General features: G+C 36.4%; 1 protein-coding gene across 15 annotated transcripts in view; it reads right to left on the bottom strand.

Moving 5' to 3' along the window:
- The window catches only part of Scml2 (Scm polycomb group protein like 2), a 245418-nt gene that overhangs the window by 50649 nt on the left and 177747 nt on the right, over positions 1-17022 (bottom strand). For all 15 annotated transcript variants that reach the window (XM_076562544.1, XM_076562546.1, XM_076562547.1 and 12 more), the window contains 4 exons: positions 13974-14057; positions 7452-7538; positions 5306-5389; positions 579-662 (listed from right to left, as the gene is read on the bottom strand). In XM_076562544.1, the coding sequence (XP_076418659.1) occupies positions 579-662; positions 5306-5389; positions 7452-7538; positions 13974-14057 (339 nt within the window). The remainder of the gene's footprint in view (positions 1-578; positions 663-5305; positions 5390-7451; positions 7539-13973; positions 14058-17022) is intronic.

Below are 17022 nucleotides of genomic sequence, written 5' to 3'. Positions count from 1 at the left end.
TTCGAGACAAGGTTTTTCTGTGTAGCTTTGGAGCCCATCCTGGAACTTGCTCTGTAGACCAGGCTGGCCTTGAACTCACAGAGATCTGCCTGCCTCTGCCTCCCAAATGCTGGGATTAAAGGCTTGTGCCACCGCTGCCCAGCTGTGTTTCATTTCTTAAGAAATAGAAAGGCCATCAAATTGGAGGACAGGGACATGAAAAACAATTTTGGAGGACATGGGAGAGGGGAAAGAATATGAACAAAATAAACCACATGAAATTTTCAATGATTAAATAAAATAATTAAATGAAGAAAAATAAAAACATTTCAACCAAAAGTGCAACAAAATTGAAGTTTCTCATACAGTAGATTTTCATATAATCAAGAAATAGTCTAATTCTCCAAAAGGAGGCTTTTCTTAGAACAACCAAAAATATTGGACTAGCACAATGAAAATTACTAGCAGTCAATCACTGAGCTACTTTCTGCATTTGTTTTCTTAAAATAGAAAGGTGTCTTTCCTTCTGAAACTCTACTCCATTATTCAATATAGAGGAATTATCATGCAAATCTATATAGAAAAACCAAAGCAATCACCTGACGCTGTTTGGACATCTTTCCCTGGTCTGGTTTCTTCTTCCCAAGGTTTGGTAAATCCTCTGCCCTTGGGTTTTTTTCCAGCTTTGTTGAGGTATGAAATGAAAAACAAAATAGATGTACATTTACAAATAGAACTCATTATGTTCCTGTATGCATGCCAAGTAATAAAGCTTCATATAACATGAAAAGGCTACAATCATGTTCATCAGAGGTGCAGTCTACTGTTTCACTTCTTCCTTACCCAAAGACCATGTAAATGTGAATCAACAGGACTTGTGATAGCAAATAGCCATTTTTACACAGCCTTTTAATGACATTTTTGTTAATTACTAAGAAGAAAGTAATCTATCCTCAGCTATCAGGGAAAATATAAGATCATTTAACTGTGGCCATACTTTACTCCCCATTTACAACTAATTCACTTAAATATACTTGACTCATTTATTTTTACAAACTGCCTTACATTTCATGTTGAAAACTATTTTAAATAAAGAACTCTAGTAATATTACTCACACTCCTTGTCATCATTATCAGGATTTTCATCAGGATCAGACCACTGATACCTGACTTTATCACAACAGACTTTATCACTAAAGATTCTAGTGACCCTAACATGGTTTTTTTTGGCAATTTGTGGATCTCTTCTATCCCCCAAAACCACCGTGTCCCTTTGTCTACCTTCAACTCCCCTATCTTTAGTTTCAGACCAAAAGATCATGTTTTATACTCTCAATGCAAGGTTTAGCCACAGTACCCACTATTTTCATCCAAGTCATTAGGCTCCTGCTGGATTTGCTCTATTTCTGATGTAACTTGCACTCATCTATCTCCACCAATATTTCTAAATGAAGTATCCCTTTCTTCAACACTCCTGAGTAGTGAGTCAGTTCTCACCTCCAAGTTATCTGTCATCAACTTCCAATAGCAGAATCAACAGACTAGAGGTTAGCAATCTTGTTTTGTGAAGAGCTAGACATTTGTAAATAGTAAACATTCTGAAGGCCATATACAGTCTCTGTCATACAAACCTATTTGTGTGCTTTCTGTTAAAAATAAAACCAATGAATATAAAAACCAATCACATGTCAGAACCACATGGGCTAGATAAGACTCTTGGAAAATTCCATACTAATCTCCAAGGAGGAGTCACCCTTGTAATTGATTTTATAGTATATTGTCATTCTTTAGTGTTTTCTTCTGCTTAAGTTACTACCTCTATCATTCTCTGCTCCATTCAGCAAATGACTCAACCCTCCACTTTATATGAAAACTAATGTCTGTTTTTGTGAATGATCTTAACTATTCCATCACACTATTTTAAAACATTCCTGGGGACATGAAGGGATGGCTCAGCAGTTAAGAGCACAAGATGAGGCCTTTACAAAGGACCAGAATTTATTTCCAACACTTGTATCAAATGGTTCACGACTACATTTCAGAGTAACTACAGTTCCAGAGGATCCAATATCCTGTTTTGTCCTCTGAAGATGCCTGCATGTAAGTGTAAAAACATATATGCAGACACACATCCAGACGATTAAAAAATCTTTTTAAGTTCCTAACTCATCCACAAGGAAATCCAAAGACACTTAAATGGTAAAAATTTGGGATAAATAATTCAAAAGTCTAGTTTTAAGGATGACTAATTGTCCCAAATTTGATTCAAATGAAAAGATAATCAATTCAAGCAGTCAGTTCAGTGATGAGAAATTTAGTATCTTGCATAGGTAACAGAACATAGTGATTTTGAACAAATTATCTAGGCAAAGAAAACTCATTAAATCAAAATTTAAAACTCAATACACCACTGGCCCCAGGCAGTGAGAAGGAGAAGATATAGGACTGAAGGTGGTGAGTGTAGAAGGCCAGACAGGGACTATGAGTGGCATATCTCATCTCCTTCAGGAGGAATCACCAGTTGCATAGCATACCTATAACTAATGTACGTAATATGCAACAAACTGAATGACCATAGGCACATGAGAGAACAATGAAAGAAATATCTTGATAGAGGGAGACATTATGGGGTAAGGAAGAAACCTGGTGCTAGGGAAACTCCCAGGAATCCACAAGGGCAAACTCAGATTAGACTACTAGAAATAGTGGAGAGGGTACCTGAACTGGCCTGCCCTGGTCATCAGATTGGTGAATACCCTAACTGTCATCATAGAGCCTTCACCCAGTAATTGATGGAAGCAGATACAGAAATCCATAGCCAAGCACCAGGCCAAGCTCCAGGAGTCCACTCAAAGAGAGGGAACAGGGATTACATGAGCAAGGGGGTCAAGATAATGATGGGGAAATCTACAGAGACAACTGAACCAAGCTCAAATGAACTCACAAACGTTAGACCAACAGCTATGGAACCTGCATGGTACCAAACTAGACTTTCTGTATGTGGGAGACAATTGTGTAGCTGGGTCGGTTTGAGGGGTCCCTGGCAGTGTGGTCGGGATCTATCCCTGGTGTGTGAGCTGGCTTTCTGGATCCCATTACCTATAGTCGGACGTCTTGCTCACCATTGATGCAGGGGGAGGGTCTTGGCCCTGCCTCAACTCAATGTACCAGGCTTATCTGTGCCCCCATGGGAGAACTTACCCTGTTGGAGGAAATGAGGGAGTGGGTTGGGGGAAAAGTCAAGGTGAGGGAGCAGGAGGAGGGATGAGAGGGGGATCTGTGGTTGGTATGTAAAATGAATAAAAAAATTAAAAAATAACAACACTATCACAATAAGGAAGGATCTACCATCATGGCCTGATAACTTCCTAAAGGCACATCTCCCAGTGTCAAAGTCTCCAGAATTAAATTTTAAAATATGACTTTGGGAAGTTACTTTGTAGATTTAATGTCCACCTCAATAGTTTCTGTATAGCTATACCCTGTTAGTAAACTAGAATTGTCTCACACACACACACACACACACACACACACACACACACACACACACACACCAAAGAAAGATCAATCACGTAGGCCAAACCAAAAAGCTACACAGATTAAAGGTTGTGGGAGAAAAGAGTCAAGATCGGAGTTAGGAAGGTGGGGAAGAATATCTAACAGGAAAGACTTTCAAAGAACCAATATGGAAACTTACTACAGTATAAGTTTCCTGAAACATACACATATTCCCACCCATATATAAAAAAGTTTAAGTGAAATGATCATTTAATGGAGGGAAATAACCCCAACTAGACAACAAATATTACCAAAACTCCCCTGTAATACAAGAAATGGGTTACCACATTTTAGACAAAGATTGTGTTAGACAAAGATGTCCCAGAGAACCCACGCCAAATACTACAGGCCACTGCCAAAGCTATTAATTACCCTCATCAATTTGATGGCAAGAATCACAAGATAGTTTTAATTTACTGAACAAAGCACATACTTCTGTCATAGTGCACAGAGAAACCTAGCTGCTATTCAAATGGAAGCTTCAGCACTAATGACGATCATTCACAGGACTAAACACTGCTATACACACTAGAGAAGAAAAGTAATCATCAGTCTGACTCATTTATTAATCCTGTGACTTACTATATCAACCTACTGGCATCATACACTGGTGCTATAGTGATAAAACTGTTATAGGGAAAACCAACCCTTTTTAATTGGAATTAGGGCCCACTCCATGAGATGGAACCCATATTGGACACTGTTAATATGGATAAGGTCACACGACTTAGTGAACGTCCCACTAGTATGACTCTACTAAATGGATATAGTAAATACCCCCTTAAAGGCATATTATTATACACATTGGTCACCATAATGCTTAATCCTCTTCAGAGAAGTTTCTTGCAGTGTATGGTAATTAACACAGGGATCAACAACTGAACAATCTGCAGAGAATGAGAAACTTTGGAGTGTTGTACCCTAAATGGGATATTTGTATCACACTGCTCCCCTCAAGTCTCAGGGATCTATGTGGAAGAATAGGCAGAAAGATTCTAGCCAGAGGTGGAAAAGGACTTCCACCACCAGACAGTATTTTTCAGAAATGACAGAGTAAACAAACACATGAAATCAGAAAGACTGTAACAGAATGTACAAGATGAGTATAAGCTCAAACCTGACAAATTCTTAGCATGGATGAGGGGAAGTGAGCACAAAGTCCAAGTCCTAGCAAACTGATTTATAATTGATAGCTGCTGAGAAAGAGAAAATCAGTTTTCTTCATTGGAGTAACACTAGATAGATATAGCAACCACACTGTAAGGCAGGCTACATGTTCAGGAATAGTTGACTAACACAAGTCAGACTCCCAATGTTTTTTATGTGATTTTCATTTTTTAAGAGAGAAATAACATGAAGTTTAAAGAATAGGATGGTGGAAGATGATCTGACATGAGCTAGGGGAGGGGAAAGAATATGGTCAAATTAAATTCTACCAAAATTTCAAAGAATAAAAGCAATAAACAGAAAAACAATTTTAACCAAAAATGCCACAAAAATCAAAGTTTTACATACATTTTTATATCACCAAGAAATATTTTTATTCTCTAAAATGAAGGCAATGGTCTAATTCTTCAAAGATGAGGCTTTTATTAGAACAAACAGCAATGTTAGGGTAGCACAGTGAAAATTTCAAGCAGTTAATCATTAGGCTATTTTCTGTATTTGTTTCTATTAGATAAAAAAGAGTCTTTCCTTCTGAAACACTACAGCATTATTCAATGTAGAGGAATTAATTTTCAAATCAAAATAGAAAAACAGCAATTACCTGGAGCTGCTTGGTTATCTTTTCCAGGTCTGGCTTCATCTTGCCCAGGTTTGGTGAATCCTCTGCCCTTGGTTTTTTCCCCAGCTTTGTTAAGATATAAAATGAAAAAAAAAAGTGTACATTTAAAGCTAAAACACATTATGCTTGGTATGAATGTCAAATAAGACTTCCTATAATAAAATATAGACTCTCTTATAATGTCATGAAAAAGCTACCATTATGCTTACATGATACACAGCTTTCAGTTATCTGATAACCCAATTTAGACAATTTCAATCCTTTGTGTTAAGAATATCTGCCATGTTCTTTATGTCAATGTTCACTCTTTTACAAAAAGAGATATTTAAGTATCAACACCTTTACAATTTGGTTATCAGATAAAAAGGACTTTACATAGCAAAATGTACCAATTATAAATTAAGAGAGGTATGAAACACACATGAATATATACATGCGCATACCCTAATATATGTGTTCAAAGATTAACTACTCTCATTTTAAGGGGTTTATTTTATAACTTAAAACAATCTACAGTTTTACTACTTCTGTGCTCAAAGCTATTTATAAATAGGACCAGTGATGAAAACTATTCCATCTTGTTACAGCATTTTTATTCTACTGATATAGGATCAACTGCCGCCAAAAATCTATACTTCATTTACAACTAATTTCACCTATATACAACAGACTCTCCTTGTTTTATTCTTAACAACTACCTTATTTACATTCCATGTTCAAAACTCCCAATTTAAAGAACTCTAGTAATGTTACTCATATTACTTTTTCTTTTCATAGTCTCCCTGTCATCAGTTTCAGGATGTTGACCAGGACCATACCACTTATGCCTCATTACTGTGACATCATCAATAAAAAGTCCAGCTAATACCCTGAAATGGTTATTCTGGGGAATTTCTGGATCTCTTCTGTCTTCAAGACAACAGAATCTGTTGTAGAATATTATTTTAAAGTGTGCTACTTTTGTTTATGCTGCACTTGTTTAACTCTGTGAAGCTGCGTTACTGTTCCTATCTAAAATACCTGATGGTCTAATAAAGATCTGAATGCCCAATAGGAGGCAGGAGACAGGATAGGTGGGGCTGGCAGGCAGAGAGAATATATATATATATATATATATATATATATATATATATATATATATATATATATATATATATATATATTATGGAGAAATCTGAGAGTAGAAGGAGAGAAGTAGCTAGAGAAAGAGGAGAACTCTAGGGGCCAGCCAACCAATTACACAGTAAGCTACAGAGTAAGAGTAAGATTTACAGAAGTAAGAAAAGGAAAGCCCAAAGACTGCAACTGAATACACGTGTCTTATTCAATCTCAATCCTGACAAAATCCCAGCATGGAAAAGGGAAAGCAGGCATACAAATTCCAGCCCTATCCAAGAATTGATAGCTGTTAGAAAAGGAAAATCCATTGTCTTCAGCTGAATAACACTGATTATATCAACCACACACAAAGGCAGGCCATGTGTTCAGGAATAGTTGGATAACACAACTCAGACTCCCATTTTTTTATGTGTTTTACATGTTTAAGAGAAAGTAAGAACATGAAGCCCAGAGGATGGAGACATGGAGGACAATTTGGGAAGAGATGGGAGAGGAGAAACAACAGGAACAAAATAAAAATGCACGAAAATATTAATAAAAGAACTAAACAAAAATAATTTAAATCAAAGATGCTATATAAATGAAGATTTACATACAGGAGAATTTCATAAAATCAGAAAGTAAAAAAAAAATACACTAATTTATAACAACCAGAAACTTTGGACTAGAATACTACTAAAAATTTCTAGTAATTTATCATTGGGCTACTTTCTTTCTTTTCTTTTTTTTTTTTTTGGTTTTTCAAGACAGGGTTTATCTGTGTAGTTTTGTACCTTTCCTGGAACTCCCTATGTAGTCCAGGCTGTCCTTGAACTCACAGAGATCTGTCTGTCTCTGCCTCCCAAGTGCTGGCATTAAAGGCGTGTGCCACCACTGCCCGGCCATTGGGCTACTCTCTATAGATTTTCTTAAAACAGAAAAGAGTCTTTCCTTCTGAAACATTACATCATTATTCACTCACTATGCAGGAATTATCTTGCAAATCAATATGGAAAATTAAAGCAATCACCTGGGGCTGCTTGCTCATCTTTCACAGGTCTGTCTTCATCCTCAAAAGGGTTGGTGAATATACTGCCCTGGGGTTTTTCTGCAGCTTCTTGGAGGTATGAAATAAAAATAAAAATGATGTACATTAAAAGCAAGAACACATTATGTTCCTTTACGTATGCCAAATAATAAACCCTCCTATAATAAAACATAGAATCTCCTATAGTATTGTCAATAAAAGGCTACCATCAGGCTCATGTGATATGTGGCTTCCAGTTGCCTAATAGACCAATCTGATAAAACTTTAATATTATCTGTGAGGAATACCTGCCAGGTCATTTGTGTCTGTGTTGTAGATGTAACCAACCGTCTTATTAAATAAGAAACACAGAAACAATGTAAAAGAGAAAGCCGAGAGGTCAGAGCTCAGAGCTAAAATCTCACCCTTCCTCCTGCTGTCCCAGCTTCGCGAAAAGAGACCTACTTCCTCTCGGTTCGTATTTTTAAAGTATGTTGTTCTGCCTTCTCATTGGTTGTAAACCCAAACACATGACTGCCTCGTCACTGTCTGAATGTACAGCCCCCTAGGTCTTAAAGGCATATGTCTCCAATGCTGGCTGTATCCCTGAACACACAGAGATCTTATGGGATTAAAGGCGTGTGCCACCACCGCCACACTCTTGCTATGGCTCTAATAGCTCTGACCCTGAACACACAGATATCTATGGGATTAAAGGCGTGTGCCACCACCGCCACACTCTTGCTATGGCTCTAATAGCTCTGACCCCCAGACAACTTTATTTATTAACATACAATCAAATTAATATTTCAGTACAAATCAAAATAATATTTCAATACAATTAGATTACCACCACACTGTGTTAATAGTTTAACAAGAGAAAAATTACACAATTCCTTCAAAATTTGGTTACTAGAAAAAATGAATTTTACTTATTAAAAAGTAGTATTTCTAAACTTCTTTGTAGGGAGAAATATGAAACACACACACAAAATATGCGTCTTCTGGTCAAAGACCATACCTATACTATGAATAAACAGGATATGTGAAAACAAATGCCCCATCCTTCTAGACCCTTTTTATGCCACTTCTTCTGTTCATAGACTAGGATGTAGTCTATATTCAGCTACCAGAACAAATATCAGATTTTTAAAGATTATTTAATTTAATTGCTGCCATAACTTTACCCTTCATTCACAATTAATTCAACTTTATTCACCAGACTCATTTTATTTTTAACAACTGCTATACACCCCAGGTTTAAAAAGAAAATTCTTTCACAAAAGTCATATGAAAACCCATGGCAGTATGATTATATCAACACATACCAAGGCAGGCCATATGTTCAAAAGTACTCAGCTGACACAAATTAGATTCCAATTTCTTATGTGTTATTCCACATTTGTTTAAGAGAGACCTGCCTCAACTGAATGTACTGCTGACTCCCCATGGGAGACCTTGCCTTATAGGGGATGGTAGTGGGGGGGAGGCTGGGGGTGGGAGGAAGGAGGACAGGGGAATCTGTGGTTGATATGCAAAATAAATAGAAAATCTCTTAATAAAAAATAATAAAAAGAGAATAAAATATGAAGTCCACAGGATGGAGAGGTGACAGACAATTTGGGAGGAGTTGGAGGAGTGCAAGAAATGTGATAAAAATAAATTGTATGAAATTCTCAAAGAATAAAAGCATTAACATAGAAAAAATAATTTTAAACAAAGATGTCACATAAGTGAAGATTTATATACTTTAAATTTTCATATAATCAGGAAATAGTCTAATTCTGCAAAAAAGGAGGCAATAGTCTATTTCTCTCAAAAAGGAAGCTTTTATTAAAACAAAAATGTTGGACTAGCAAAGTGAACATTGTATCACTGGGCTACTTTCTATATCTGTTTTCCTAAAACAGAAAAGATCCTCTCCTTCTGAAAGCACTATTCAATAGACAGAAATTATCTTGCAAATCAATATAAAAAACAGAACAATGACCTGGGGCTGCTTGCTCATCTTTCACAGGTCTGTCTTCAACCTCCAAAGGGCTGATCAGTATACTGCCCTTGGGGTTTTTTGTTGTTGTTTGTTTGTTTGTTTGTTTTTGCAGCTTTGGGGGATATGAAAAGGGCCAGCTCCCACCTTTCAGAGGGTTTCAATGAGGAGGAGAGAGGGATAAGAAAACATTAAACAGAAAGATACCGAAGAGGAGAAAGACAGGAACACAGGATAGCTTCGGGAGAGCCTGGATCAAAACTCAATGGTCCCTTCTGCCGCTTCAAAGGGGCTTTTTATAACAATGCCAAGGGGTAGGGCAAAAGACCTCCCCCTTGCTAGATATAGCATACCGCATAGTCAAGTGCAGACCCTTCCAAACACCTGGTAATGATGCCCATGGTTAAATCATCCCCTTATGCAGCCTGCTGGGTAAAGCAAGCTCAGATTCTCAGACCCTGAGTAAGTTCCCACTAGGAAACCTCTGTGGGTCTCTAAAGAAGACTTAGTTGTGGTTGATACAATCAGTATACTCCATTGTGTTCCTGTTTATATGCCAAATAATAAAGCTTCCTATTATAAAATATAGATGCTTCTATAGTGTTGTCATGAAAATGCTAGTTGGCTGGTAGCCAAATTCAGGTACTTTTATTATTTTGTGAAAATTACTTCCCAGGTTACTTATGTCTATATTTACAATTTTTAAAAAAAAGAGAGAGATTACAGTATTAATACCTTCACAATCTGGTTATTTTAGGGGGAGTATTTAGCATAACAAATATTATTAATTCTAAATAAAACTCTTTTCTAGGAGATATATGAAACATATTCACCCACACATACATATCCTTGTGTTTAAAGCTCAACTGTTGTCATTCTGTGGCCTTTGTATAAACAGTCTACTACTTGTTTCTTCCTTACCCAAAGACCGTACAGTTTGCATAAACAAGACTTGTCATAGCAAATACCCCATCTTTCTGTAGCTTTCTTACTTTAGTTCTACAAGTCACTTAATAGAAGTAGTCTATCCTTAGCTACCAAGGCAAATATAAAATCATTTAACTATCAACATAGCTTCACTCTCCATTTACAACTAATTCATGCATACAAGCCAGATTCTTCTTATTTTAACTACTACCTCACACTCTTGGTTGAATGTGTCCAGTATTTTTTAAAGAGCTCTAGTAATGTTACTCATATTACTTTTTTTTTTTTACATTGTCTCTCTGTCATCATTTTCAGGATTTGACCGGCATCAGAGCATCACATTAACATTTTCTTTCTTTATTTCTTTTTCTTTTCTTTTTTTTTTTTTTTTTTTTTTTGGTTTTTCAAGACAGGGTTTCTCTGTGTAGCTTTGGAGCCTATCCTGGAACTCGCTCTGTAGAACAGGCTAGCCTCAAACTCTGCCTCCCAAGTGCTGAGATTAAAGGGGTGTGCCAGCACCACCTGGCAACACTGACATTTTCAACCAAGATTCCACCTAAGTTCCTAGAAATGGTTACTCCTGTCAATTTCTGGAACTCTTTTATCTCCAAGACAACAGTGTCCCCTTGTATACCCTTCAATTCCCTTATTTGCTCTTTCATTTCAGACCAACTGATCAAGTGTTACATTCTCATTGCAAAGTTTATTCATAGTTCCTTGTATTTTCATTCAATCCATTGTGTTTCTTCTGGTTTTGCTCCATATCTAATTCAACTTTCACAACTGTTCAATACCACCAACACTTCTAAATTAAGTATCCCTTCCTGAGTAATGTGTCAGCTCCTGCCTCTGAGTCACAGTCTCATCTACTTTCTCTAGTCAGAAGCAGAATAGAGGTTAGCAATTTTGTTTTGTAAGGAGCTAGACTGTAAACATTCTGAAGGATACATATGGTCTCTGTGTCTGTCACATTTTTGTGTGCTTTAAAGAAAAAAATAACTAATCAAAGAATATAAAAATATCATCACACAGATACATGAGCTGGATATGACCCACTGTAATGTCCACTCTATCCTCTATGAAGGAATCACTATTGCAATTGATTTCTAAGTATATTCTCCTGTTACAATGTTTTCTTCTGTTTAAATCCCCACCTCTATCTCTCTGCTCCATTCAACAAATGTTTCAAACCTCCACTTTACATTAAGCTTAAAGGCCATCTCTGGAAATGAATTTACATATTCCATTATACCATCTTAAAACTCTCTTTGGGCCTGAAAAAAAATGGGTCAGCAATTCAAAGTATTTTTTGCTGCCCTTCCATAGAACCTGAGTTCACTTTCCAACACCCAAATTAAGTGGCTCACAATTGCCTGTAACTACAGCTGCTGAGAGTATCCAATGCCTTCTTCTGTCTCTGTACCTGCATGCATGTGCAAAAACACATGCACACATGGAGAGAAATAAATATATATTACATTCCCAACTCTTACATAACCAAATCCAAGTGCTGAAATGGTAAACATTTTGGACAAAGAATTCAAAAGTCTACTTTTACAGATGATTGACTGTAGCAAGAATCTTAAAAGTTCTCGTTAATAAGATAAAACCTGAGGCCAGTTTTTAGGGTGAAGCTGGAAGATCAGAGACAGAACAAGCCACAGCTAACCTCACCTGGCCAACTTCTCAGCTGGTCTTGTTTCCTCAGACTGGCAGCTTCTGTGTCCTCATCCCAATGGCTCTCAGCTGAACTGATGCTCAAAAGCCTGAAGCTTAACCAGCTAAAAGTTTCTAGTTTCTGGTCTTCACGCCTTATATACCTTTCTGCTTTCTACCACCACTCCCTGGGATTAAAGGCTCGCTTTCTGAGATTAAAGGCGTGAGTCACCATGCCTGTCTGTATCCTTGAACAGATGGATTTCTGCCTCTGGAATGCTAAGATTAAAGGCGTGGGCTACCACTGCCTATCCTCTATGTTTAATATTGTGGCTGTTCTGTCTCTGACCCCAGATATGTTTATTAGGGTACACAATATTTTGGGGAACACAATACCACCACAATTGACCTCAAAGTGGATTTAAAGGAACAGGTAAATAAATTCAGCCAGGCAGTTCAGGGAGAGATGAGAACTCAACAACTATGATACAAAATATAGCAAAGAAACAGAGGTTTTTGCAAAGACAAAGATACAGGCAAAGAAAAACTGAATAAATCAATATTTGAAATCAGTGGATCACTGGTCCCAGGAAAGAAGGAGGAGCTACAGGCCTGGAGATGAGCATGTGAGGCCAGATGGGGACTGTGAGTGTCACAAGTCACATCCTTCAGTGGGAATCACCAGTTACATAGCACATATGTGGGTAATGATGAGAGTGTACAATTCACAGACACATTTATAAATCCTGTAGGAATGGTTAGGAATATGACCAATGTAAAAGAAATATATGGATTTAAGGGGTAGAGGATGGGAGAGGTCAGAAGACGGAATGTAGAAAGTGATAACTAACATGAAAAGCCTTTCAAACCATCCAAAGGGAAAACCAGTACAATAGAAGCTTCCTGAAAAATGCATGTACATGTCTAAAAAGAGTTTAAGTGAAATGATAATATGAAATGGAGGGACAACAACCCAAACTGACAGCATATGCTACCAATAAAAGCCCTAGTACCTGGAACTTCTGTTTGAGGTACTGGCCAAAGGTTTCTCATAGACCCAATCCCTAACACTACAGGCCATTGCCTATGCTGTTGGTAACCCTCTACAACTTGATAAGAATTTCAGAGTAGTTTTAATTTGCTGAACACACCACATATTTATGTCATGGTACATAGAGAAACACAGCTGGTACTCAACTGGAAGCTTCACCCTTACTGGCTAGGGTTCACATTACTAAAATGTACTATAGACACTACCAACAGAAAAAAGAAATAATCAACCTCGTATAGCTATGAACCCTCTGAACTCAATAACCACCTGGCCATAGTTCATGGAAACACATGAACTATGAACCAAAGGCTGAGGGGGCCCCCAACTGGATCAGGCCCTCTGAATAGGTGAGACAGTTGATTGGCTTGATCTGTTTGGGAGGCATCTAGGCAGTGGTACCAGGTCCTGGGCTCGCTGCATGAGATAGCTGTTTGAAACCTGGGACTTATACAGGGACGCTTGGCTCAATCTGGGAGGAGGGGACTGGACCTGCCCGGACTGAGTCTATCAGGTTGATCCTGGTCCTCAGGGGAGACCTTGATCTGGAGGAGGTGGGAATGGGGGGTGGGCTGGGGGGAAGGGGAGGGGGGCAGGAAGGGAGATAACAAGGGAATCTGTGGCTGTTATGTAGAACTGAATAGTATTGTAAAATAAAAGAAAAAAATCATAAAAAAAGAATTTCATATAGTCAATAAATAGTCTAATTTTTCAAAAGTAGGCTTTCATTAAATACCAAGCATCACTGACTTATCACAGTGAAAATTTCTAGCAATTTAACATTGGTCTACATTTTTATTTGTTTTCTTAAAACACATAAAAGAGACTTTCCTTTTCAAAACACTATACTATTATTCAATGTACAGGAATCATCTTGTAGATTGATGCAGAAAAAAATGTTAATCACCTGGGGCTGCTTCTATACTTTCCAAAGCTGTGGCTCCATCTTTCCAAGGTCTAGTTACTCCTCTGCTCTTTGGCTTCTTTTCAGCTTTTTTGAAAATAAAATGAAAAAAATTATGTGCACTTAAAAGCTAGAACATGTTAGGTTCCTGTATGCATGCCAAATATTAAAGCTTCTAGTAATAACTTGTACATTCTAATATAGTGTTGTCATAAATAACATTCATTCTCATGTGATATACAGTTTCTAGTTACCCAGTGGCCTAATTCACACAATTTTAATACTGTGTGTGACGATAACTTGACAGATAAATTGTGTCTATGTTCAGTTTAAAAACAGATACTTCAGCACTCAGGAGGCAGAGGCAAGGGGATCTCTGTGAGTTTCAGGCCAGCCTGGTCTACAGAGCTAGTTCCAGGACAACCAGGGCTGTTATATAGAGAAACCCTGTCTCAAAAAAACAAACAAAACAAAATAAAAAAAAAAAAACAGAGATACTTCAGTAATCATGCCTTGACAATTTCCTTAGTATAAAAACAATAGTTTACATAGTAAACATTATTAATTCTAAAATTGTTTTTTTGGCTGGCAGAGACCACACACACACACACACACACACACACACACACACACACACACACACACACATTTTTGATATAAAGCAAGATAGAATTTTATAGCCAAGAGTGCCTACATTAAAATCAGATATCAAATTAATAACCTAATGATATATTTAAAGGTCTTAGAAAAGTAAAAACAAGCCAAACTAAAAATTCCTAAAAGGGAAATGACAACAAATATTTGATTTTTTGAAAGATAACTAAGACAAATAAACCTTTAAGCTAACCAAAACAACGAAGACTCAAAATAGTAAAAATAGGGATAAAAGAGGTAGTATCACAAAGAATTTAAAAATATAGAATTAAGTAATGAGGGTAATGTTCAAATCTGAGGAAACTTACATGTAAACCTCAAAGGAATACAATTTAAAGTAGTATTGAAAATAAGCACCAATGTGTTCTCAGGAAGCCAATTTTTAGGTGATTTAGTTTTCTTCAATTTTATTGATATACAGGTTTATTTTGTTTGACCTCAAAGTAATTACTTTGAGTAAAAATAACTGAGTTTTCAATTTTATAGATTAAATATACATTCTAGCAAAAAAAATCTACACCAAATATTTGGAGGAGTACTTTCTGACAAATTTCTTGGTTCTTTAACATTTCTTAGAGAAAGTTTGTCTACTACTACTAATAATAATAATAGGATAAGCAAATAAAAACAAATTAATATAATTCTATATTCATGCAAACAATATAATACATACTCTGTAAGAGGTTTCCAGTTGGTTTCTATGAGTACTGTCAATTAATATTCTAAGTTTTAATTAAAATATCCTAAAGCTTATATAGTAAAATATTAGCAATCATTATTTCTAGAAGGAAAGCATATACATAATTTTACGTTAGCCTCTGACCACTGTAATCTTATTTTCTGAATGTTCTGTACTAAATACCAATTTGTAATTAAAAATTCAAAATGCCTCAAAAAAAGATGAATAATCTAGCCACTTCTGTAAATAACAGAATCAACTATTCTAAAGAAAAAATTATTTGATAAAGCATAACATTCCACTTAAATAGTCATATAGCTGGCCCTATAGTAAATCTGTAGTTTTGACCACCGATGGATAGATAATGCTAAGAAAAAAATTCTGTATCATTACTAAACATATACATACTTGTCCTTATTTCTTAAATGATACAACTATTTACACAGCACTTATATTGGACCAGGTTAAAGTATTCTAGTGACGATTTAAAATATAAAGGATGGAGGCCAATCAGTGGTGGCGCACCCCTTTAATCTCAGCATTTGGGAGGCAGAGCCAGGAGGATCTCTGTGAGTTCAAAGCCAGCCTAGTCTACAGAATAAGATCCAGGACAGGCAACAAAACTACAGAGAAATGCTGTCTCAAAAAAACCCAAAATAATAATAATAATAATAATAATAATAATAATAATATAAGATAAAAGATAAAGGATGGTATAAATAGGTTATATAAAATACTCCACCATTTTATATAGGATTTGGGCATCCTTGAATTTTGCTATCTCTAGAGGTCATGGAACCAATCCCCTGAGGATACTGAGGGATGACTGTCTATGAATGAACCAAAAATAACAGATATTTATACAGTTTCACTGCACGTCAGCAGTGATCTATAGTGTCCTCAAAACTAATACACAATAATCTACAGCTCAGCCCCAAGCAATTTCAGAATTCAAGTGTAGATTAATTATATTAAGAAGAAGTCCTTCAAAAAGCCTGACTTGTCATTCCATAAAGGAAAAAAGCCTGACTTGTCATTCCATAAAGGAAAAGGCCTCTCTGTTGTCCTGGTAGTTGAATTCTAACAAACACACAATGCTACCTCTATTAAAAGAATAGGTGTTCTCTGTTATGTTTCAGCCATCCAATTCTACAGATTTCCACTTATAATTCTCCCTGTGTCATCATTAAGATTTCCAGATACCATTTTTTCCACTGTCTTCTACTTTCCTACACAGTGCCCCAAGGGGAAAAAAAAAGACAGTTTTTTTGTCTCCTAACTTTCCCATTTTCAAATATTTATTATTTACAAACTGGGTGTAACAAGGACAAAGAACTAGCTACAAAGGAAAATAATGCTTCTAAAATTTAGTGGTAACTGTCCCAGTTTCTATTTTAAAACTTGGTGGGTCTTGCATCTATTTCAAATTTTTTTTCTGAAGATTTACACTAATTGCCCAATATCTACAATATTAACAAGTCTGGACCTTAGCTCCTCCATCATCTTTCCTGGGTCTCTTTGATGACCCAAATAGATCTCACTCTAAGAATCAACAGCACATTTTCCAGTACTAAAAATATCTAAACACATAATAAAAGCTGACTCCTATTTAAAAGGAAATGATGCATTCAGAAAACCAAGGATTCATCTAAACGACTTTACTTTGGAAGGTATCAAATATAGCACTATCATTTGAGAAGCAATTACATGCCATTTCTA

This window comes from Peromyscus maniculatus, chromosome X (assembly GCF_049852395.1).
Source record: "Peromyscus maniculatus bairdii isolate BWxNUB_F1_BW_parent chromosome X, HU_Pman_BW_mat_3.1, whole genome shotgun sequence".
NCBI lineage: Eukaryota > Metazoa > Chordata > Mammalia > Rodentia > Cricetidae > Peromyscus > Peromyscus maniculatus.
Note: the sequence above shows the minus strand (reverse complement) of the source record. Positions and strands in the feature narration are given on the sequence as shown.